This window comes from Leptonotus elevatus, chromosome 4 (assembly GCF_054856555.1).
Source record: "Leptonotus elevatus isolate MCC_2025b chromosome 4, RoL_Lele_1.0, whole genome shotgun sequence".
NCBI lineage: Eukaryota > Metazoa > Chordata > Actinopteri > Syngnathiformes > Syngnathidae > Leptonotus > Leptonotus elevatus.
In genome coordinates this window covers 19,425,513-19,450,200 of record NC_141242.1, presented here as the reverse complement: position 1 = coordinate 19,450,200, position 24,688 = coordinate 19,425,513, and the positions used below count along the sequence as shown (strand labels likewise).

The 24,688-nt window shown below is 39.1% G+C and overlaps 3 protein-coding genes across 5 annotated transcripts; 2 read left to right on the top strand and 1 right to left on the bottom strand.

Annotated features, from left to right (window-relative positions):
- The first annotated feature begins 627 nt into the window (after positions 1–627).
- On the top strand, positions 628–7,047 carry tbxas1 (thromboxane A synthase 1 (platelet)). 3 transcript variants are annotated; one of them, XM_086073157.1, is made up of 14 exons: positions 628–777; positions 1,250–1,398; positions 1,551–1,644; positions 2,257–2,309; positions 2,394–2,490; positions 2,822–2,938; positions 3,071–3,159; positions 3,240–3,388; positions 4,236–4,366; positions 4,476–4,802; positions 4,881–4,969; positions 5,070–5,207; positions 6,323–6,485; positions 6,545–7,047. In XM_086073157.1, the coding sequence occupies exons 2-14, from the start codon at positions 1,304–1,306 to the stop codon at positions 6,626–6,628; spliced, it is 1,626 nt and encodes a 541-aa protein (XP_085929283.1). In that variant the 5' UTR covers positions 628–777; positions 1,250–1,303; the 3' UTR covers positions 6,629–7,047. The 3 variants fall into 3 exon arrangements, with proteins under 3 accessions (XP_085929283.1, XP_085929286.1, XP_085929284.1); XM_086073160.1 differs by having other exon boundaries at positions 645–919; positions 1,253–1,398; XM_086073158.1 differs by having other exon boundaries at positions 645–919.
- Positions 7,048–7,053: 6 nt separating this feature from the next.
- On the bottom strand, positions 7,054–24,336 carry parp12a (poly (ADP-ribose) polymerase family, member 12a). Its single transcript, XM_086073156.1, has 11 exons — positions 23,929–24,336; positions 17,534–17,669; positions 17,147–17,414; positions 16,965–17,078; positions 14,022–14,205; positions 11,095–11,272; positions 10,211–10,452; positions 8,634–8,703; positions 8,414–8,541; positions 8,165–8,316; positions 7,054–8,045 (listed from the first exon to the last, which is right to left on the bottom strand). Exons 1-11 carry the CDS (start codon positions 24,246–24,248, stop codon positions 7,792–7,794), a joined length of 2,046 nt encoding a protein of 681 aa, XP_085929282.1. The 5' UTR covers positions 24,249–24,336; the 3' UTR covers positions 7,054–7,791.
- LOC147175940 (uncharacterized) lies at positions 18,085–20,623 on the top strand. Its single transcript, XM_086073161.1, has 4 exons — positions 18,085–18,262; positions 18,869–18,908; positions 18,992–19,491; positions 20,270–20,623. Exons 2-4 carry the CDS (start codon positions 18,893–18,895, stop codon positions 20,300–20,302), a joined length of 549 nt encoding a protein of 182 aa, XP_085929287.1. The 5' UTR covers positions 18,085–18,262; positions 18,869–18,892; the 3' UTR covers positions 20,303–20,623.
- Positions 24,337–24,688: the final 352 nt, after the last annotated feature.

Here is a 24,688-nt window from a genome sequence, read left to right as displayed (position 1 = left end):
GAAGTAATCAAGCAGATGAATATGTGCATTACAGTGATTTTTCGCTCACCAAAACTGCTGATAACCTGTAAGAGTGTACTGCTACTATTGTACTATTGCACTACGTACACTACTACTACTACTAGTACTGCTACTACTAGATATTCCAATATTCAGATACACTTGTTTAGTTCCGCAGTATCTCCAACCATCCAATCAAATGGCACGCGATAGTGCTGATGTGTGTGCTTTGAGGTTTTTCTGACCTGAAAATTCAATGCTAGTCATGATTTTATTAAACATTGACATGACATAACTGTCTGAAAATCTTTTGCAACCGCGCCACCCAGTCAATGTTCGCCTCATGCGTGTACACAATTTCTGAATACATACTGCCGTTTCTTTCATGAGGAAGATAACTTGTATTCTAGTCTTTATTAAGAGTGGATCTAACCAGCTGAAGTTGCTGAACATTTATTCAAGTGGGCAGTACTGTGTGAATGGATATGTTCAGGTAATTTGCAGACATTAAGATGACTTATTTTGTTGGCAGTAAGTGAGTGCGATTGTTATTAATTAATGCTTAATATGCTTACTTGACACTGGGTGGCGGTGTTTTTCTTTTGTCACCCTTCGCTTGCGATCTTATGATAAACGAAGAAGACTCGATGCGACTTGCGAATTGGATAAATATGCAGGTTTTGATGGTCAGATATTGGTTTTAAGGGCAAGAATCTGGAAAGACAATTTAGTTTCGTAACCAGAAATCTAATCTGCAGAAAAGCGCAGTTCATGAAGGTCAGTGTCGAAGTAGACGTTCTCATTTCAGGAAATGATTACTTGTACGTTGTCAAACCAAGGGCACAGGCACAGTCAAATGGGATCAGAGCTGCTGAGATGACTTTTTAAAAGATTCGTTTTGATTGACATTGCTTGAGAGGTATGCGTTTGGGATTCTTTGTCGTTGTGGTTAGCAGTGGTGTTACTGTTTTGTATCCTAATAAGCTGTTTCTAATTCTATGTTTTGGTTATACTTGAGAGTGCACAATAAATACAACTACAATATGATAGAACAGAGCATTACTGTCTTTCAAACGCCTAATTTCTTGTTAAATCTAATTGTACAAGTGTATAACCTAGTTAAATGTCCGAAGATGTTTTATTAAGTCATATAATATATATGGTACAAAACCATTTATAGTTTACTCTTCTATTTTTGTTTGATATGATATAATGGTTGTGTTGAATATAAATTCTGTTTTTATTTTAGAAGTATTGACTGGCTGCTTGTGGCGGAGAACTGACCCTTTTTAATAATTACATCATGGAGGCCATAGTTAACTTTCTAAACATATTCCACATGGAGACCAGCGGATTATCTCTGACACTTGGTCTCCTCTTCCTGGTTCTGCTATACTGGTGAGCATGGTTGTAATGTTCTGATTGCTTCCACAATTAGGTCTACAACTGGAGAAAGTCACAACAGACCTTCTCAGTGTGTTAAAATGGATTAGCCACCTAATGAGAGAATATGTATCTTATTTTGTATCTCATTTGTTTTTGTTTCGCAGGTATTCCGTTTACCCCTTTTCAGTCCTTACTCGATGTGGAATCAAGCATCCAAAACCAGTCCCCTTCTTTGGCAATTTATTCCTGTTTCGTCAGGTATGTTGTGGAACTACTAAAGAATTTGGATGCATTGTAAAACTGAGACTCTTTTGGTTGTATAACTCACAAGAAAATGTTTAAGGAAGCATCCTGCCATCCATCCACTTTTCCTTATTGGGTCACGGATAAGCTGGCAACTATCCCAGCGGAATTTAGGCCAGTCAGTCGCAAGGCACATATAAACAAACACATTCGCACCTGTGGATAATTTACAGTCGTTAATAAACAAGCCAACTTCACGCCAGTTGAGAGTATTGTTTTTTTGAACAGTTATGAGTTGTCGGAATAACATGTCTGTGACATTTTTTTCCTCTAAAAAGGCAGAGGATCAAGAATTTACATTTTTCGCCCTCTTTGAAGACCCTCGTTGAAATTGGCCTGCATTCAGGGGACTCAAATAGAAAGAAAGCACCACGGGCAGTGTCATCATGAGAATTGATTTCATTGCCTTGAGAGCATGGGAACTTTTTGAACCCCAAATTTAAAAAAGCTCATGTTTGCCCCATGTGCCAGCCAGGAAATCGGTTGTGCTGGTTTTGCTTTATACTACCTGTAGTAAAACAAATGTACATTCAATCTGAATTTGTTTACATGCCACACTCATTTCAGGGTTTTTTCCATCCCGTGTCTGACCTCATAAAGACATATGGTAGAGTTTGCGGGTAGGTACGAAACATTTTCTTCGTCTCAGACATGCAGAGTTCAGCGTTAGTAACAGCCTCCACTTTCTACTTTCTGTGTTTTAGGTATTATTTGGGAAGGAGAGCAGTGGTGGTCGTGGCAGACCCCGACATGCTCAGACAAGTGATGGTGAGGGAGTTCAGCGGCTTTCCGAACAGAATGGTGAGCGCATGAAGAACAACATGCAACATGTAACTTATCTCACTTCCTGCCCTTTTTTGTGCTGCTGTTTTTCACCCGCCGCCGCTCACAATATTAGGTACACCAATGAGATTCAAAAGAAAGCTGTACATAAGTATGTCTTTTTGAAAATATAGTATTTCTTAGAATTGATTACCGCTGCATCACACTGAGATCCAAAACTTACTGCATTGTGAGGACCAGAATATTGTCTGGTGAAAGTGTGTACTTAAAAAAAAAAAAAAATAATAATAATAATAAAAACCCACTTCCAATGCCATTGTGAAGTTAATTAAATGTTGTTCCCTTGTAGACTAATCGCTTTGCCAACAAACCTATGAGTGATTGTCTGCTCATGTTGAAGAATGAGCAGTGGAAACGAGTCCGCAGTATACTGACTCCGTCCTTCAGTGCTGCCAGAATGAAAGAGGTGAGTGCCAAATGCATCAACCCGATACCGATACCTGGTATCAGTACTCACCACTCCCTTCTGAAAATATGTGTGTTAGGTTAATCTCAGGCTGTAAAGTGGCCAAAAGTGTGAATGTGTTTGTTTCAGTAGATGGTTCCACTCATCCAAACAACCACAACTGCTCTGATGGACAATTTGGATGTCTATGCTGAGTCAGGGGAAGCCTTTGACATTCACAGGTGAACGCAAATTTCATACACAATAGTAGACGGGCAATTGAGCCAGTAGAATTTAATTTCTCTCTACTCTTCAATACAAGGTGTTTTGGCTGCTTCACTATGGACGTAATAGCCAGCGTGGCGTTTGCAACTCAGGTGGACTCTCAAAACAACCCAGACGATCCATTTGTCCGCCATGCTCAGATGTTCTTCTCCTTTTCTTTCTTCAGACCCATCATGCTTTTTTTCCGTAAGGACAGCCTGTTTTATCGTGTGATCATAAAATTAAGAGGGCGTGTGTGCATGTGTGTACTGAAAAAATGGGTGTAACTATCTGTAAGTATAGATATTGGAATTATTCAATGAAGCGTGGGACCTACTACTGTGAATAGTGAAAATTTGCGAGTTATTGACACCCTCTTAAAAGGGGTTTGTAAGTATGTACTGTATATATGCCATAAGATGGCGGCCGAGCTATAAGGGCCATAATGTGTACGGTGCATAATCATGAACGTGTTGCGTTAACGTCTTTATTCAAGAGTTAAATTATTCAACACAAACAAGCCACCATCCCATGGGGCTCCTAAATAGCATTAGCTAGCGTACTAGCATAGCACAAACTGATATGATATCACACGTGTGACATCTGACATGAGTAAATGTGCACACTATCTCTTCACACAAGACCTTTTGGTATTTAATAAACACAATAATAAACATTTAATATACAGGAAAACTGCAAGAGCAAAGTAGACTACACTGGCCATTAGCTGAAGAGAAGCAGAAATTTTCACTTTTGAGGGTGCAGAAGGTGCATTCAAATACTGCCAAAAAAAAGAGTATATCTCAAACGCACTATCAAAGAATTGATTATTTTAACACTAAGATTCCATGAGATGGTGCATAAATCATTTTATTACTTTGGCCTGAACCCAAGAAACAGCAAATAAATATTTTTGTGATGATGTAACAAAGAAAATCTGCAAATGATGGACCGCCAATATGTGGGGGTTCCCTGAGATTGTGACAAGATATAATCCCACCAGTATGTGTGGATTAACATTCATTTTTGGGGGGTAATTTGTGAATTGATGCAGTTGCTTTTCCTCACATCATGGCTCCACTGGTGGGGATCATCCCCAACAAACGTCGCCGCCAAATGAACGGGTTCTTCATCAACAGCATTCAGGGGATCATAAGACAGAGGGAGCAGCAGCCTGCTGAGCAGGTCTGAGCAGATTTTCTTAAATGCACTGTGACCATTACACAACTCTTAATATTTTTGTGCAGATAACATTTTTGATTGTTTTTTTTTTGTTTGACGAATCAATACATAGAGGCGGCGGGATTTCCTTCAGCTGATGTTGGATGCACGCAGCAGCAAGGTGTGTGTGTCTCCGGAACACTCCGATGCGGCGACCCACGACGTTGAGTCTGAACACAAGAGTCCGCAAGCTGGCCTTCGACTTCCGGAATCGTCCGCAAGACGTCTGACCAAAAAGGTGATAACGGAAGATGAAATTGTCGGCCAAGCTTTTGTCTTCCTGTTGGCTGGCCACGAAACCAGCAGCAACACGTTGGCCTTCACGTGCTACCTGCTGGCGGTCCACCCGGAGTGTCAGTGCCGAGTCCAGGAGGAGGTGGATGACTTCTTCGGAAAACATGTGAGCTTGTTGCCTTGTTTGTTGTTGATCCTCAAGCTGAAAGTTTGGCGATCCAGCGCGTGTTCCTTGTCACTGTAGGAGTCGCCTGACTACACGAACGTCCAGGAGCTGAAATATTTAGATATGGTCGTATGTGAAGCATTACGGCTCTACCCTCCTGGTTTCAGGTAATGGGAACGATCATTCATTATAGTCTTCAATAAAAGACCCAGACAAAAGAGAGACGATTCATTTTTTTGGTATATTTTTTTTCTGACGGTGCTCAAGGTTTTCGCGAGAAATCGAGCAGGACTGCGTGGTGAATGGAGTGAGCCTCCCAAAAGGGGCCCTGTTGGAAATACCAGCCGGTTTCCTTCACTATGACCCGGAGCACTGGCCCGAGCCAGAGAAGTTCATCCCTGAGAGGTATACATCAACAGAGCTTGCAAAATACAATAAATATGACTAGTTATTTAAAAGTGACATAATACTAAGTTTTATTATTTATATTATATTATTTATTATTACATTTGTTTTAGTACCAGGGCAAACGGGCACGTCTTTGATTGCTTATTGCTTAAAATTATTAAACAGGAAAAGAGCAGGTACATAACAGTAACACTTGAGCAGTTGGGGCCGAGTGTATATATTACAGTATGTGTCAAGTTTTACATGATCAGTTTTAAGAAAAAAAAACATCCACCTGAAAATGTAATACATCCCTAATAATGTAATGAAATATTACATTATTGGTAAAAATGGTATTATGATATCAGTAATTTTTCGTGAAATTATTACATTGACTTTTATAACATTTTTGATCGAGTTAGGTGCAAATTTTATTAAATTTTCAGGAAATTATTCCATTATGTGGTGCTACCCAAGGGTACAGTTCAGCTGCAACCCTATTGAAAATAGTATGCAGAATTATATTAAATACACTAATGGCTTTTTACAAGATCTTCAAAAGCAGATTACAAACAATAATATTCCATAACTTTTTTTTTTATTAGATAGAATTGTGACATACAATAATAGTATGTTTCAGTTCATGTGCCATTTGAAATTGGAAATACGTATAATACCGTATACCGTTCATGCAGTTGAAAATAACTATTAAAGTACAAACATTATTTAAAAAATAATAAAGAAACAAAAATATAGCCCGTATTTGATATTTGTGACGGTTAAAATTACTGGAGGACTTTTTGTTTTTTGTATGTGTATGAGAGAATGACTAACCTAGGGTAACTTATACAGGTGTGTACGACTCCTCGCTACAAGTTTCTATGCTTAGTTTGGAGCACACAGAGAAATGTAGACTGGAAAAGTAGTATCATTAATTATGAAAGACACATTATATAAGTTTTAAATGATGAGTTCAGTTGTATGCAAACAGAATCCTTTATGGTGATTTACATTTGACTTTGACACCCATTGTGAGTCTACTACTGTAGATGCATAATGTGATTGCTCAATGGATAATTTTGGTTTTGGTCAATTCAAGTGTGCAAAATTAAAAGCATGCATCGCTTCTCTAGATTCACCCCTGAGGCTAAAGCCGGTAGGCACGCTTTTGTATATCTGCCTTTTGGGGCTGGGCCCCGCAACTGTGTGGGTATGAGGCTCGCCCAACTGGAGATCAAGATGGCCCTGGTCCATCTCTTCCGCAAGTTCAACATCATAACCTGCTCAGACACAAAGGTGGGTCGCATTACTTATTTCCCTTTCTGAAGCATCTTTTAAATCTTTTCTTCCTCCAGGTTCCGCTTGAGTTAAAGTCATCAAGCACCCTGGGACCCAAAAATGGCATTTTTGTCAAGATCACAAGAAGAGACACGAATTAACAAATGTGATGAGATACTTGGTGTTCCAGGATGTTTCTAATCTCTTTATACTGTATATGAACCTTTCCTCAATCCTGACGAGCCTCCCAATTGCTGCTGTTGCTGCTGCTGAAGACTTCATGCCTGGTTTGTGTTCTGACGTGCACTAGTGTCAACTGTGGGAACAGTGGCACCTAGTAAAGAGGATGATCAATTTTAGGATTATGGCAAAGATAGTACTTAAGGGGTGTTGCGTGTAGAAATGACTTTAACCCATTTTGAAAAAAGATAGAAAAAGTGAATACTTCTAGACACACTGTACATTAACATGGCATGTTTTAGAATGATGAAATGTGCTAAGCATTCATAACCAACACCTGGTTAACTTGCTGTATTCTGGATGATTACTTTTAAATGAAATAAAAAAGTAAAACTCACAATTTTTTTGATGTAGTCATTTATTAAACAATCATGTGCAGTGACAAGTTAAAATAAATGTTGTGATTTTTTGATAAAGTATTGTTGAAAAACCTCAAATATAACAAGAAAAAAAAGTCAAAGAGCAATTCAAATTCAGCAATGTAGAAACCCTAGTTCTGCTTTGCTCAACATGTAGAATAAACAGTATTGAACCTATTTACTTTGTACTTTGGGGGGGGGGGGGTCAAACTTTAAAAAAACAAAACAATGTACAGTACCTTATTTTGCTTTTGGTGCACATACTATAAAAGGAAAAAATTAATCAGCCCTGACAAGTGATGTATGTAATAAAAGGTCAGAAGCAAACTCTCATGCGTGTTTCACAGTGCCTGTCAACTTATTTTTGCATTTGTGTGATGATTGGAGAAAAGTCATGACATGATTCACAATTGTATTACACATTCATGTTCCAATACTGAGCATTGTTTTGCTTTTTGTAAATTTAATGCCACTGGATCTGCAGTTCAAATGTTTTAGAATGCAAGATCTGTGTTATCCTAAAGAAATGTTCAGTCACATTCACAATTTTCCCCAAATTTTTAAGGTGCAGTAAGTGACTATTTTTGACTTCATTTTATGTTTTCTGCCTTTGTTACTTTGACATTTAAATTGTGTTGATCCCCAGGATAAGTGAATAATAAATTCTCATTGCAAACACTACAACCATTAAACGACAGCCCTTTGAAGCCCCCCTCAGTCACCTGCTATTGCTCACGGTAATCAATAATGTACTCCGGATAAATTTGATGACTTTCAAAGATGACAAAAATATTGGGGTTCTGCTCGTCATCAACACAGCTATCATAAAGGGTTGTGCTTTGTCCTTTGGCTGGTGGACGGGCATAATGGCTATACCCCTGGGTGTAGTCGCCAACCAGGACCAGGGCCACAAACATACTTTTGGTTCCACCTTTGGCATAGCGATTTGAGTAAGAAGCCTGTTTGGCAAAGTAGCTTCCTGGAAAGACAATTTATTCAAGTCAGCATTTAAAAATGCACGCTGTTTTCGCAATGGATTTTAGCTCTTACATTGCAAGATAACAAATAATTTTCAGACAGGAAACGGGGTATCATCACCTTTGCCGTAGGCGGTGCCGTGGACGCCGCTCATCCTCCAGTCAAAGTTCTGCTCACAGATGGCTGCGCTCAAGTTGTGGCTTGTCCCGTGGAACAAGTACTGCTCAATGACAGGTTTCCCTCCATTCCTCTTCTTCATCTGTTCTCTCTGCCTGAATGCGCACACAAAAATATATAAATAATTTGTGTCGTTAGGCATCCAAAGCTATCATTTTGATTTTCAAACCCGGTGTGAGATTTAGTTTGTACAATTGAAAGCGTGTCCACAGAGACAGATTCTGGATCCTCTTGATACTGCAGATCGTACTCTTTGGCATTGTTGTCTTGAACAAACGTTCAATCCTGTTGTACTCATTAGACTTGGGAAGAGGCACGAGCTGACGAGAGTGACAATGCAGAGCTTACTAAATACATTCACAAAAGAATCACTAAATGTCCAGTGCAGTAAAAAAAAATATATTGAGAATACCTTGTATCCAATATCAGGTAGAGCATTCTTGTCCCAATGGGGAGGACATTCTTCTGTCAAAGACTTTGAGCTGCGTGACAATACATTTAAGAAGATACAGTATTGAAAAAAAAATGTGATGAGATTAAAGTGGAAAAAACTCAAAAACATCAGCAAAAGCAGCAAGTTTAAAACTGACAAAAGAACTTCAAAAATTTAAATATATTTATTATTAATTCAAAATATTAGGATGCATACATGTTAATTTATGTACATACTGTATATATTTATGTTTATATTGTATGTGCTTTCACATTGCATGCCATATTCTTGAAGTACTGTATTTGACCTGCATTTGATGTCATCCGTTTTAAATATTGGCAATACAGTGTCACTCCAATGACTCAATGTAACGTTGCTTGAGTGCGCGTGCATGTCTCTCTCGGCTCTTCTCCATTTCGCTCCCAATTAGTCCAATGCGTAATCAAATACTACAAACTGGGAACAAAATAATTCACACTCCACTTATTTTGAAGGGAAGTGTCAAAAATGCGTCACAAGAAAACTGGTGAGCTCTAATTGGTCGTTGCCTGAGCAACATTGATGTCATCTTCAGTCGACAGCAAGTAGAAAAATTGCTGCCCCCTGAGACAGATAAAAATTGCTGGATTTTGCTACTTAACGCAATATTAACCAGAATACCATAGTAGAAAGGAATTCATAAATGCAGCTAAAAACCTTGTTTACAAATTTGTATTAGTATTATGGGTAACGAACGCTTTTTCTTTGCATTTTTTAAACGTTAATACACTATCACTGTTAAATTTGCAAGTACGGTATAATTGAGATTAAAAAATGTTCTTGTCTTAATGCAAAACATAATTTTGATACTCACTGGATTTGTAATAATTAATGGACGGATGAAAATGGATGGATGTTGTGATTGCAGTAGCAGTGTGCGTTTACAGTGCTTTGATGTGTTAGTTTATGTCTAAGATAAACAAAGACATGTAAACATCATAGATATCCCAAATATACATGCCAAGCCGTTTTAAGACTGTGATTTTTTTTTGCCAAGCTGAGTACATTTCCACTGACCACACAAACACCCAAGCCTGTTCTAGACCTGTTCAATCACTTAACCACTTCAATAGAACCTGTCTGCCAAAATGAAGTCTAGAGGTGGCAAATCCAGGTCCACAAAGTAAAATCCTTGTGACAGTTGGCTTTAACCCCTTTAGCTAGCTCCTTAGCAAGCACCCCGGGTGACTGTTTACCTGCTTGGGAGCTAGCTAGCTAGCTAGCACGAGGGACTAAAGCCAAACTGTTTTTTTGTTATATAATACTTGTGCATGCCATTGTTGCCCATAGTGACGCACATGAGCGCCACTGTCACAGACTACTATTTTAGGAAATGACTCAAAAACAAAACGATGATTGATCATTTTCATAAACGTTTTAAATATTTACATTTTAGACTCCATGACATTGTTGAAATAAGCATGTGACAAAATGACGTTCGGGTTTACTAGTTTTCAGTTGAAAACAACACTGTGTCAACAGAAGAACAACATCAAATGAATGTGTGACGTACGTACAATGGTCTCTTCCGCATGATCTCCACATCACTGGAGGACACAAAGAGAGGCCTCCTTCGGACCTCCCGCCTGGTTGAATATTTTGTATTTACTTGATACATCTGCTGACTTCCCTCTTTTTTTGGGAAGTCGATTACATACTGCTGTTTGCCAGCAGTAAAAGTAATTTGTGTCTTTTGGTCTACCGAATAAATATTCTCCAGTGCTTCGGAAGTGAGAGAGGCTGGCGTGTTAATCTGGCTCTGAAGAGACACAAAAGGGACAACGTGAAACAAAGCAGTTGTAACATACAGTCAAACTCGGTATTGCGACTCACGTGCCTCAAAAATCAAACAGAACTGAGAATTTGTTTCAGTAAGCGACTAAAATTCACTCATCTTTAGTTTTTGTTCTTTTTTGTGACGCCAGAGTGATTACCACCGAAATGGAAATGGAACTGGAATGCAGATTTGGACATGGCAAGAGGTTTGTGATATGTAATGTTACACTATGTTGGAAATTCGACGAGTAACAAGTTTTTTCCCCTCAACATAAAACACATTTAGTTTCAATACATGCAGTTGCTCTGAAATTCATATTTCAAAAGTTGGTAATTTTTTGGAGGAAAATGCATGTGAACAGAACCTCTGAGATGGATTCACTGCATTAATTGAACTGCGACTGTACTGTATTTGTGCAAACATTAAAAAATATATATATATTTTTTTGACAGTTAAGGTCAATCACTGAAAACAGACTGCGTTTGGTTTATCTATGGTCAATCTGCTTCACAAAATACTCTCAACCTGACTCAAGCAAACACAAAGCCTCCAGCCTCAATAGTCCAGAATACGAGTTGTATACATTAATAACCTACAGTCATAATACAAACAATTACAACTAACCTGACCAAACTTCTGCCACTGGCCAATGTCATCCAGCCAGTACCAGAGCCACTTTGTTGTCAGATTAGATTTAGGTGCCTTTGCTCCAGAGGAGGCTGTGGACAGGCGATGCACAGACGCTCCGTTGAAAGTCATCATCTGGAAGTCAACTGATTGCATTGCAGTGGCCTGGGATAAACTGAAAGAAAATACATTGTTTATGCAAGCTTACTTAAACATTGCATTTCATCCTACAAGTGATGAAGAATAAATAAATAAATAAAACAGCCAAAGTTGAAGCAAACGGAGAGAGACAAACGGTGACACCAGGAAACACAAATGCAGGGGACCAGATAAAAATGTTATGGAAAATAATTATTTAGCACGTATTAACATAACATACGTTATTGTGGACATCCGTATTTTCATTAATAGTGGGCTTTTCATTTCTTGTACATGAAGCAATAACGGAGTCACAGACTGCTTGCTTTCCTGTCTATCTGACCCTCCCTTTCTCCTCCCAAAACCCTTTGGACAGGATTTGGAAATGGTCAGAATATGTTAATATATTTATGTACGAGTTACTCGTAGTTGTCACCATTATAATCCATTATTTCGCCAACATGCACATTTGCTCGTAAACCAGTTGTAATTCATCGTAATTTGTCATAAATGTGTCAGCAAAGTTCTTTTCGAGTTCCCATTCATAAATTCACTCTGACACCCATATACTAGGGTGAGAGAGCGCTTATGTTGAGGCAGAGCGCGCTCTGTTTGAAGGACTGCTTGCGCACGTGAAGGATTTGGCTGTGTCGCTCCAGTCACTTACCAATGTCTTTTTTCCCCTTTCTTTCTTCATGGAAGAAAACTGAGATGGAGTGATATCTAAATGATGGCACCTTGACAACCCCATACCCATTTTATAGCACAATTAGACCAGGAAATAAGGCCAAAATGAACAGGGATTGCTTGCACGCAAACGCGTCACGGACGGCGGTGACAAGACTGGACAAAAATGTAGAATAATGGCATCTGCTATGTGGGTCAATTTGACTCAAAATTTCGGTTAATTCGCGGGTTGTCTCACAAACACGTCGCAGGTATGTCGCAAAATGACAGGGATCACAACCTCCTATTTTGCAAATTCAACATTCGCAACGTTCGGCAATGTTGGCATTGCAGTTCAGTGGGATAGGAGCTTCCAGGCTGGATAAAGAATCTTCCCATGATAATTTACTGCGCACTCTCTCACAGATCACTTCTTGTAGATTGCTCTGGCAGACTTGTGTATATTTGAAGCTTCAAATATAAAGAAACCCAAAAGACAATTTGTTTTCCGGACTGTTTTATTTATCTCGCCTACCTAATGAAAATTCCAAAACAATTAACATAGGGACCGCGGGCCATTTAAGGGCCTCCATGTTCTTCTCCTTTTTACCGTGAGGCATTGTGTGCCACCATTTTAACATGGTCCGCCATTTTGTGATTACTAATTGCGACCCAGCACACGTTTAACTTCCACATTATCAGCTTTTACATACGGTAAACTTTACTTCACATAATTTTAAAGTATCGTCGCTGTGCTGTGAAAATCCCTTATGTCCATTTTTTTTTTATTATTATTATTATTTTTAATACATTTTTACCTTTATGGGATGAAACTGAATGCAGACATCCCAAAAACGTTAAAAAATAAATAAATAAAAAATGGACATAGGCCTAAGTGTCACAGGACAGTGACTATATATATATATATATATATATATAAAAAATTATAAATATAAATATATATATATATATAAAAATATATATATATATATATATAAATATATAAATATATATATAAATATATATATATAAATATATATATATATATATATATATAAATATATATATATATATATATATATATTTATATATATAAATATAAATTATATATATATAATATATATATATTTATATATATATATATTTATATATATATATTTATAAATATACACACACATATATATCCATACACACACACATATATATATATATATATATATATATATATATATATATATATATATATATATATAAAATCTCCCTCACATCTATTGTCTTTTGAATCCATTTGTAACACTGCTTCTCGTACTTATACTTATATTACTAAGGCCGTTGAGTCTTCAACATAATCACACACACTCTTCTCATCAAGACACACACTTTGCACCAATAATTCCTTTCTTGCATCCTGTCACACCTTTAACACTCGCACACCTCAGTGCTTTAAATGAAGGATGTTTAAACAATACGTCGTGACACTCACTCACCCTACAACATCACCCGGGGTTGTTTGACATAATACTCATCTGAACAAATACCTACTAGAACAAGTACCTATTCAAACTATTACCCATTTGAAACACCTCTGTGGCCTCCTTACATAATAAACAAACTTTGTTCCAATATTGCGCTATCAAATTTGAAATATAAAATCTCATTCCTCTCTCTTAGAAAATTCAAATATCTAGCCCCTTAAGAGGTAGGCAGAAATGTATCTATCAAAAGAAGAATTTCTGTGTACCTAAATTGTGGGCCCACGTTAAATTGTTAAAATTTCTGCGAGGATGGCATCAAAGAAAAAAAGAAAAGTGAGCATAGGCCACGAGGTCATGGCACCAATTGAAACGTTCTGATTCTCTTCTACCGATCCTTTTATCTTTAATGCTTGCTATATTACACCAACAGTAACGACCAGAAGACTGTATATTCTCAGTTGAACTATTTCATGGATGCCAGAAAGATAGAGACACGGCCATGGAGTTTTTCTGCCAAACGCAGAATTAGCTTGCTACTCTTATACTCACTACAGGAGGGCGGCTCTACCTAACATATGTGACAATGTGTGACTCCGTGGCCTTAACTGGATTCCACCTGTAAGTGTTTGATTGTACTATACAAACCCCAAATTTTTCAATCTTGTAAGCCACCCTGTAGTTGGCGCCTGGTCTGCGTTGCAGACCCTTGCTGGGTCACAGTAGGCTTTCTCAATCTCCTCCATGTCGGGCAAGTCTTTCCAGGTGACGCCATCAATGTCCAAAACCTGCCATCTATAAGGTAAGTGCCAGTGGGCACGGATACATTTCTCTGTAGGAAAAAATAAATACAATTTACACATTTAACAAAACCCAACACATGTAATATTGGCAAGTGAATATCAAAATGTCCAAACTAATGTATACATGTGTCTCAGACCAAGGGCCAACTGTCAATCAGGAGACGCAGGGTTCGACATGAACGGTGGACTTGATGGAAGCGACTGCCTTGATCGCCCACTGATGCTATACTCGCCAACATTTTGGCCACTGAGACTACATGCTATTTCATCTATACAAATTACATTTTTGTTTTAAATTACAATATTTAGATACCGGTGAAAGAAGAGTGTGATTATTTTTTTAAATGGCTGCTTTGATCGTCCACTGACTGACCACTAAGACAACACTCTACTCTACTTCATTCACTCGTAGACCAATGAAGTATCGTTTCAAATCATATTATCTATATACTGAGGAGTATATACACACGTGGACTAAATTGATGATGCCCGTCTATTACGGTAATGAAATACCCACAATGGTCACGGAAATCATTTGAAACTTACAAAAGTAACAATAAATAAAAACATATATTGAGAATTCAAAATCAGCCATTACTTTTGAATTCAACAGAATTATTTAAAAAACAACAACAATAAAAATGAATGAAAACAAGCCTGGTCAAAAATGATGGTGCCTCTATAAAACTGTGAAAATAATTTGAGCAGTGTCATTCCCAGCACCCCCCCCCCCACCCAGCCACCCGTGCCACCCTGTACAAGATGGACAGATGATATATTTTTTTAGCTTTTTGGTAAGGAACGTCAACTATGTTCATAGACGCAAAAATGAACCATGCCAATAAAATAACACTGTCCTACTGTGAAACATTGAGGAGGCTCGGTTATGTTCTAGGGCTGCTTTGCTTCATCTGGTTTCTTGAATCTGTGCAAGGTACAATGACATTACAAGACTATCAAGGCATTCTAGAGAGAAATGCGCTGTCTAGAAAGCTTGGTCTCAGTCGCAGGTCACACATCCAAAAAACACCCAAGAATAGCTCGGTGAAAAGCACTGGACTATACTAAAGTGGCCTTTCATGAGCCCAGATCTAAATCCTATTGAACATCTTTTTTTTTTGTTATTGTTACTTTTGTAAGTTTCAAGTGACTCAAGTGACCATTGTGTGTGTTTTTTTTCCTACAATTTTGTCCACGTGTCTAGATATAGTATATGGGCCCCCGGGGACCCTGAAGGGACGAGGGACAGGACCTGCAAACCGAAACTTACCAGAAGGCACGCGGGCAGTGGAGCACAAGTCCACAGCAGGTCTTAGTGGGAGCCGGTGGTGACCAAAACTCTGTGAATGTCGGAAATGTTGCGGAGGCCGGAAATGGGGAGCAGGAGAGTGTCTCCTGGGCGCACCAGGTGTGGCAGGGGTCCTAGTAAGGCTCGAATACTGCAGTCTGGTTTCATGAGCCCAAATCAACCTCTCCAGCTCCCCTAACACAGCTGAACCGAAAAGTTCCCCTGGTACCATAGGAACACCACGGAGAACCCTTCTAGAGGGCTCCGACAAAGGGGACTGCGCCAGCCAAACCTCGCGGCGGGCCTTAATCAGGAAAAAAAGGGCAAAGGGCATCAACTCAGCATCTAAATGGTCCAGCCGCAAGCGAAGTTGCCGTTCCGTGAGAAATCTCCTCTTGGAGGTAGCATCTGAATCGCCCCGGCGTTTTGATCGCCTCTACCGAGCAGGGAGGCAGGGCCCCACCGCCCCAACAGGCTGACTGGCAACCTCTCGTGCCTGAGGCACGCTGCAGCCAACACCCACATCGACAGACAGGCAAGCTTCAACACGGGAAGAGCTGTGGTGCCCCCGGAAACGGTCAACCTGGCCCTCCGCGCCCTTAATGATGGGACAGCAGTTAACACAATGGGGGGATCCCTCCATAGCTAAAATGATCCGTATGCAGTGAACGCACGCGATAAGCTAAAAGATAAGACGCGGACGCCAAAAGTCACCCAGCACCAAAAAGATAGCGTTGAGCTGAGGGAAGGTGCACACGAAACGCAAGGGAAGAGGGCGGCTAACGTGGGAAAGGCTACGTCTCAACACCCTGTAATATCCGAAAACCAAACGCAATAGTCACTACCTGAGGAACATCAAGGCAAACAGCCGGCGAAACCCGGCAGCGTAGCCGATACGACACAACGAGAAGGTGCGCAAATGCTGCAGTTACCAGCAAAGGCGCACAGCAAATCAAATTGTCAGTCTGTCATTATTTCAAGCAGAACCAAAAACTGTAACTGTCAGCCCTTCACCATTATTTTAATCGCACTTCCATCATCGCTAAACTATACAGTTTGTCCCCGCTATTTGAGGACTGTTCTCTGAATGGCTGTCTTCCGGGTATCACGCGGTCACCAAGCGGGTGGCCAGACGTCCCATTTTGGCCGGGACAGTCCTGGTTTCCATTAAAAAGGAATTTAACTGTTAAATTCCTTCCTATTTACTTCTAAATTCATATTTGCGTTCTCATTTGCAGCCGCTTCTAATCAGTAGCAGGAAGAATTTAGGTAGCAGGCGGTGACGGGAACTACTTCATGGTTTTGCATCTAAGAATCATGGGAAATGTAGCCATACTATCCACTAGTCTACCGGTCAGTTTTTCTTTAACCACGCATAGTGTGTACTGTATGTTACATAGTGTTACAGCTACATAGTCAAATTAAAGGATTAAAGGAAAAAAACATATAATATATAAAAATATATGTAAAATCTAGAACTTAGAGTCCAGTGTTCATTACCTTTATAGCTGCAGTTTTCATTGAGGAAGTAGAGGCAGATTTCCTTTGTACCAGAATCACTGACTGGCTTAGTTGTACCAATTGGCCCAGAGGAACTTCTCGCCCCTGAAAATCCTGCATGTGACAAACACACATATTAGACCAAAAGAAAAGAGCAAATATGATTTTGAAATTGTTTTTACCAGCAGCAGCAGTGGCTGGACTCCTCTGATTATCCACGATGAAGCATTTATTTTTGTAGACTTTTGGAAGACTCTTAATCATCTCTGGACTGAATTTTACAAAACTCTTGTGTGTCTTTGCATCAAGGTCATGGATTTTGGAACATGACGAGCCTTGTTTACAGACCCCTGTGGTGAAATGAGGCTTGCAGATGTGAAGCTTGTGGCACACAGAGGCGAACTTGCACAATCCGCTCTCACCCTCGCCCATATTGTAGTGTGAGCATATCTAGAAGAAAGTATTGAAGCAGGAATGAAGCACTCTTTCCATTCTTCTGAAAATACTTTTGACAGAATTAGAATGAAGAAATAGTTGACTAAGTAATCATTTGCACCCGTACTACTTACCTCGGGAAGGAGGTAGGGGTCATTCTGTAGCAACAATTGGAACAATTGTTTTTCTGAAAGGTGTTGGAGGTCAAATTCCCTCAACAGCTTTGCATTATGTGGCCAAGTCAATGCGTGTGGATATTTACACTTTAATCTGAAAAAAGAAAAAAGAAAAAAAAAGCTGTTTTATCGGTAGTATTCCCAAGCTGCCTGTTGTATATATGTATTTCCAGCTGTTGCTGTGACCATTGTTTTATTGCCCCTCCCCTGGCTGCTCAACCGCTCTATCCTGTTTCCTGTCCACCATCGATCCCTTTACTCCGCCCATATCATATTTCTTTATTCAAGCTCCTTGGTCCTCTCTCCTCTGTTTACATGTTGGCATCTCCCAGCAAAGATCCCATCGAGGAGACGAGAACCACGGAGGAGGCAAGAGGGACAAACGTTTAGAGAACCGAAAATATTGTTCCTCGAAGACAGCATAATCATCAATCGTGTATTGTACAGGTGTAACTAATAAAATGTCAGGTCATCGGCATATTTCTAGCCCTCCTTTAAAAGTAAACAATAGTTGTGGTGATGCACGTAGAAACGTTGTGACAATTTGGATTCACTTGTTCCATGACGTGTAGCAAGGTGCGCGTGAGTTAAAAGGCTGGGCGCGCCTTCCTGGAATGTTTGTTTCTCTCCTGTTGCTGCTACTTGAATGCGGAAGACAACCAATTACTAAGAGCTAAACAAGCACAGGTGAGCTTTGGGATCACTTCTTACGTTTATACGGTACTATACTGACTTAATAACATGTGTTTGTTCAAAAAAGTTTAATTCAAGGTGTTGGGATTAACGACCGCTGGAGTTAGTGTTGATGCTTAACTTGAAGAACTGACTGTTTAAATAGGACATATTATTATTCCTAATTCTGTCATGTTTAAATTAACAGGTTGAGTTTACTGATCGAAATATTTTTGTATTTTGTCATTCTTTAATTAACTTAACATTAGTTTTTAGGTTCATTATTGAATTTAGATTTTTTTTGTTCTATTTTGCCTTTTTTTTTTTTACTTTATTTATATTTATTATATTTATTTTTGTACATTTGTTAAAAAACTTTTTCACTTTGTGATTTTTTTCCTATTATTCATATTGATGGTTTTAATTTATTTATTTATTAATGATAATAGTACTGTACAATTTTTTTAAATGGCTGACTTTTTCCTTTCTGTTGATATATATATATATATATATATATATATATATATATATATATATATATATATATATATATATATATATATATGTTCTGATAATCCAATGAAATGTTATTTCATCCATTTTTTTTCCATGTCTTTGCAGAACTTTCACTAAGTACTTGTTACCATGTGGCCAAATCAAGGTAGACTGTACATACATGATTTGATTTTTGGGGGGTACGAAATTGGTGTTTGAGTATTTTGTATATATCTATATTTACATCAGGTCCATCCAACCCAGCCTTTCCTCCTGGCTACAACCAGACATACCCCGCATATCCTGCAAACCCCGCATTTCCAACCGCAGGAGTCGATCCCCCGCCCCCGTATCAACAGTACCCGCCCGTCCATTATCCAACAGGTGTCAATCCAGCTATGATACCCAATGCTCCCCGAGTTGCGACACCTTACGTGGGTGGTCCGGGACCTCACGCCTACCCCGTGGCACATGGCGGGTATCCGTATCCGGCAGCCCCCGTTGGAGGCTTTCACCCTGGTGCATACCCGTGCTCTCCAAAAGGCTACCAACAACACCATTATAAGGGCCACTACTACAACAAGGGCCATCTCTACCATGGGGGGTATCCCTTGAGTGGGGGGATTGGAGGGGCGCTGACTGGCATGGCCATGGGATTGGTAGGACATAAAGTCCACAAGAAGTTGAAGAAGGGGAAGAAGCTGAAGAAGGTACAGAAGTTGTATAAGCACGGTTACTATGGTGGCAAGGTGAGACTGACAACTCTCGCATCACATGTCCAGTTATCAAACTTTTTTTTACACCAAGCACCACTCGCTAAGTAACTAATAACTATCATGATCAACATTAAAATACGGTAGAGTTAATTTTTCACAGATTTTTGCTATTTGCTGCGGGGCTTGGTTGAGTCAAAAAAAAAATTACGCCGACAGTTTGACCATGGTATTGATTAATTGACTAACATTTTTTCCCTTGGGAAAGTTGTGTGTCTTTCTTCTTCAAATTAAGAATATTTTTAGTTTGCTTTAGTTTCATTACTACATTTTTAAAACATCCATCCATCTATTTTCAAAAACCGTTTATTCAGTGGTTCCTTTTTCCCCCCCTTCTTCTTTTTAGTTTTATGATTTGTACAGCTCATTAAATAGTGCAGATGAATTCACCTTTTCATTATTTCATATGAGGAAAATGTTTGAGCTTTAAAGGAGAAATGTTGCTTTATTTTAGTTTTTAAATACCATTATACACTGGTTAAAATGTTTTTACATGTGTGTGGCAGTTACAAATATTACCTCAGTGTACAGTTACTTGTTTTGTGTGTGTGTGTAAAATAAAAAATAAAAAATGTGCTCAATCAATTTAGAAGTTAGCTGGTGTCCATGAAAGTATTATGTTCCACTCATGAGGTTACACTGTAATTTGTTCATTTTGAGCTGCAGCAGGCCCGCAATGAGTGATACATTTCTGTTGTTTTGTTTCCCCCCCCATTAACAATGCGTTGACAAGCTTATTAATCTGTGTTCACAGTATTCGAGCAGTAGCAGCAGTGACTCCGACTGAGGCCATCATCCAACTATATGCTACCATCTGAATATAAAGTGTGTAACTGCTAAAAGGCATTATCAATAAATGCTTTAACATAATTTCTGTGTACATAGCCACTTTCCAAATACAATGAATACTTCAACAGGATTTGAGGACTGATGTAGGTCACTATTTGACAAGGTATGGTTTGTATCAGTCTCAAAATCTCTAGGCCTATTACCACTATGTTACAGCCATTGATTGTCGTCTTACTGGGTTGTGAAACTATGTAATGTTGTATATGTCATAAAAAATCTAATGGTGAGTTGGAATAATAAATGTATAAAAAGCTACAAATGTTCCTCATCAGTATATCTAAAGTCAGAATGCACATTTCAATAAATTACAGTACAGTGAAAAATGTATTTCGCATACACAAAAACAACTGACTCTAAGAGTCAACAAACTGAAAATAAGAGTCGAGTCCACTCAAAACACCTTTTGTACAGTACCTTTCAAAGTCTGTTAGAATATGCCAGAATTTGCCACAGTGCCAGTAAACGGTGCTGTGGCAACATCAATAGACTGAGAATGGACAGTGGACATGTGTTTCTGGCTCGGCTTGCACTCTCTTCATAGATAAACAGACTTACAGGAGACAAGGGCAGGCTAAATTGCGTGCTAATGAGGCAGCCATGTTGGGAGGGGCGACTTTCCCATCAAAAGTAATGTATGAACATGTGTGGCGGCGGCCGTGAAGGCAGGGAAGTGAGTAAGCAATATTAAATTTTGTCTTGTAATGTGGAGATGTGGTACATGAGATGAAGAGGCAAAAGCAATTCATATTTGTTTTAGTCTTCACACAAAACTGATTGTTTTAATAGCAAGCAACAAGTAGTGATGGCAAAATTAAAACTGTTTTAGTACATACCGAAACTCAGGCGGAACTTGTGATTTGAAACGCTGTTACGAGGTTTGTATCAGAATGATGATGTCACGCCTTCTATTACGCCCCAATGTTTCGAAAATAGTCACAATTATTGTTTCAGCAATTGAACAGTGATCATCCTGTTATCCTTTTCCTAAAATTGAATAATAAATAAAATCCTACCATTACAATATATGGAAATGTTGCTTAAATGTAAAATATATCCAGCCTAAATGTAAAATAGTAATTTCTCGTATCTTCGCCTGATTGGCTGTTGGCGACACTGCTGTACTGTTTGAATGTGATGTTTTACTATTGACAATTCTGATCTTACATCATAAGTCAAAATAGTCTTACTCGGTGAAATGACGTTCTCCGCTCATTGAAAATCACTGGAGTTTGGATCAATGTAATCTGATTTGTGAGGATTATTTGGATTTCAAAATGTGATGAAATGTTGTTTGACTATTACAACAATCTGCCTGATTTGTATGCTAGGCAAAAACAATACAATACGGCACGCCACTTGTTTTCACAGAGTAAAAAAAGCATTTGCATTGCATTGCGGAAATATCAGAAATGCCTGGATGTTTGGAATTGTTAATTGGTCACCAGATGTCGCTGTGAGATGTTTCAAACATTCCAAAAGATTGGGTATATGCCGCGGAGGAGGCGGGACTTACGACTTCCTGGTTTCCACACATCAGCTTTGTTTTAGTTTCCTGTTTGCGACGTGTGGGCCTAGTCCCAATTCTTGCGTTTCCGGCTTTGTGCCACTCGGTTGCGCGTTCCCGTCGACGGGTGTGAGTGCGTAGTGTGTCTGTCTCAGTTGTCCGAAGCATTTCAGAGACAGAGATGTGATTTGACCAAAGTGAAATTATCTGAAAATTTAGCCGGGGGTCTGGGGGCCGCGGGCACTCAGCTCGGTCCAGAGCTCATGGGTTTTCCGTGTTTTTAAGTACTTTCAATGCACTCAGATGACAAAGAAATAGACAAAACAACAGCATAAATTTTCAATGTATATTGAACTATCCCATATAAAATTGCAGTTTTAGTCAACTCAAAATCAGTCACATTTAAAAACATTGGACTGCCTTTGCTTTTAAAAACTATCACTGAGAATATCATCATATATATTTACCATGCAATAAATCATTTAATCAATCATTCTTAATTTAATACATAATGCATAACAAAAACATAAAATACCTCATGCAGCAAGCTCTGGTAAAAACACAATCATGCATTCGGATTGACTAAGATCATCTCTGTAACTGCATACATCAAGATAGTCAACATATTGAAACCTGAAAAGTGCAAACATGCAGCATTTATTTGAGTTTGTGTCAATGATTAACCATGTTAAATATTTATGGCCATTTTTATTACGTTATAATATTTTCGAAAATTTGATTTCGATTAATTTGAAAAGTTTACCACCGACCTCAAAATTCACGACTCTATCAGCAACTGGTGCAGGTTGTTGGGGTGGATCACGTCTCTCTATTACCGCTTCCGATTGTGATGTCAATAAGGGATGGAGGCCGTAAAGTTTTGGAGTTTTCGTTTGGGCACCGAAACTTCCAGCGATGGAATAATTTGTTGTTCTTGACTGGAGTTCTTTCACGTGTTTTTTGCTCTTTGCGTGACTTTCAAGAGCTTTGAAACCTCTCCCACCATAGTCAATGGTATCATGGCACCAAATGCAAAGCGCTTTCCCGGCACGATCGATCTTCCGAATAAAGTCACTGAACAAATTCGTCACAGTCTTCTTTCCAACATTTGTAGATATATCCTTCTCTCACCAGTCCCATCGAAACTTGTTTTTTACGATCTTGTCAATTTCCTTAACTCGCGGAGCATCTTTGCGTTCGATCACGGACATCTTTCTTTAAACACCCGGCAAAAACGTCTGAGAAATGAACAATGGCATACTCCTATGCCTTTATAACAAGCGCGTTTATTGGTCAACAAACACTGGCATACGCCTATGCCTTTATAAGAAGCGCGTTTATTGGTCAACACGGAGACTTCAGCCAATCGCAAGATCAGTTTCATTTCAATTACGGAAACACTAAAATGGAACGCTGTTGAGAGACGAAATCGGATTTTTTACCACTTAAATTGTAACATTTTATTTTTGGAGATAAAAAAAGCGGAATTCCGCGAATTAGCGGAAAAATCACATCCCTGCAGAGAGTTGAGACGCCCTGCGGCGGGAGCACGCGTTTGGGGGCGCATGGGTGGCGGTGCGAGTGTCGGAAAGCGGCCATCAGTCGCCGGAAATCGGAATCGAATCGAATCGAATCGTGAGACATTCAAAGATTCACACCCCTCGTAGTCACCCATCATAATCAGGATGATACCACCTCTGCCTCATTTTGAGCCAGGATAGCATTTATTTTTAAAAAGCTAAAAGAAGAAACCATGCCTGATGTAGCTTAATAAATGTGTTACATCATCATACTTGAAGTAATTGTAAGTACAGTAATACAGTTTAAAATCACAACGGATTTTTTTATTTGTTTGTTTTTTCCCGTTAAAATTAACTGCTGCTTTTCCATACATATTTTAACCTCATCTCAATTACTTTGCTGATGAGTCTGTTTTAAAATGATAGATCACGATCATCACAGGCTGGCACACATACAGCAGGGCTACGACGACGACGACGACGACAACAACAACAAAGGGGGGGGGGGGAACTTTAGTACAAGCTAAGCATTCTACTCACCCAAACACGCAGGTCCCCAACACATTAAACTTACACAAGTGCAAACTTTCACACTGTGTACACTCGCCAGGTTTCTTCTGGCAGATCCGTAGCGAAGTTTTGGCCACAATCACACTATCCAGGCTGAATATTTGACCCGCACCCACGGCCAGGACGCCGCTATCCACTGCTATTCTAGCTTCATCGGTAAGAACACAGTGAAGGACTGACGCCGCAACAGTAAACTTTTGGCTCAGTTTCCCAGTCAGGACCCTGAAGTCCGAACTACCTTGGTCGTCACACAGAATCTGGATGATGAAATTAGACACATTTGCAGTCATCTCGGCGCAAGTTTATGAACTACTGCCACGGGCTTCCGGATTCCCAAGCTTGTGTTGTTTTCACAAAAACTAAAGTGAAACTCATGATTCAACACTTCCTGGCTAGATCTCATTGCTCTTGATTACAACATGAGGAGCTAGGACAGTCACAGACTCACAGGTATCATATCAGAAATGAGATTTGCCCATGGTCTCGTTTGCGTTTCAGTGTTAACATTAACATAAACATAGAAATCGATACAAACATAAAAGTAATCTAAAAAGTTGGCTTGATGATACAGCTCCAATATTTTTCATATCTCTCATTATGGACAAGTTGGGGACTAAAAATAAACTAAAAGGACCATCAATTTTCCAAAATATTCACCAAAAACACATTTTCTCATTCTGATTGCTGCAGTAGTTAGTTGCATACCAATGCTATCTACTACAGCAATCAG

Bases quoted from the DNA above. Each gene is read 5' to 3' on its own strand.
- tbxas1 (XM_086073157.1), top strand. From the start codon at position 1,304: ATGGAGGCCATAGTTAACTTTCTAAACATATTCCACATGGAGACCAGC. The intron at 1,645-2,256 runs GTATGTTGTGGA...CACTCATTTCAG, and splicing joins ATTTATTCCTGTTTCGTCAG to GGTTTTTTCCATCCCGTGTC. The intron at 5,208-6,322 runs GTATACATCAAC...TCGCTTCTCTAG, and splicing joins GAGAAGTTCATCCCTGAGAG to ATTCACCCCTGAGGCTAAAG.
- LOC147175940 (XM_086073161.1), top strand. The intron at 19,492-20,269 runs GTGAGACTGACA...CTGTGTTCACAG, and splicing joins ACGGTTACTATGGTGGCAAG to TATTCGAGCAGTAGCAGCAG.
- parp12a (XM_086073156.1), bottom strand. From the start codon at position 24,248: ATGACTGCAAATGTGTCTAATTTCATCATCCAGATTCTGTGTGACGAC. The intron at 14,206-16,964 runs GTAATGAACACT...TTTTTCCTACAG, and splicing joins TGAAAACTGCAGCTATAAAG to AGAAATGTATCCGTGCCCAC. The intron at 8,046-8,164 runs GTGATGATACCC...TTGTCTTTCCAG, and splicing joins CGGCACCGCCTACGGCAAAG to GAAGCTACTTTGCCAAACAG.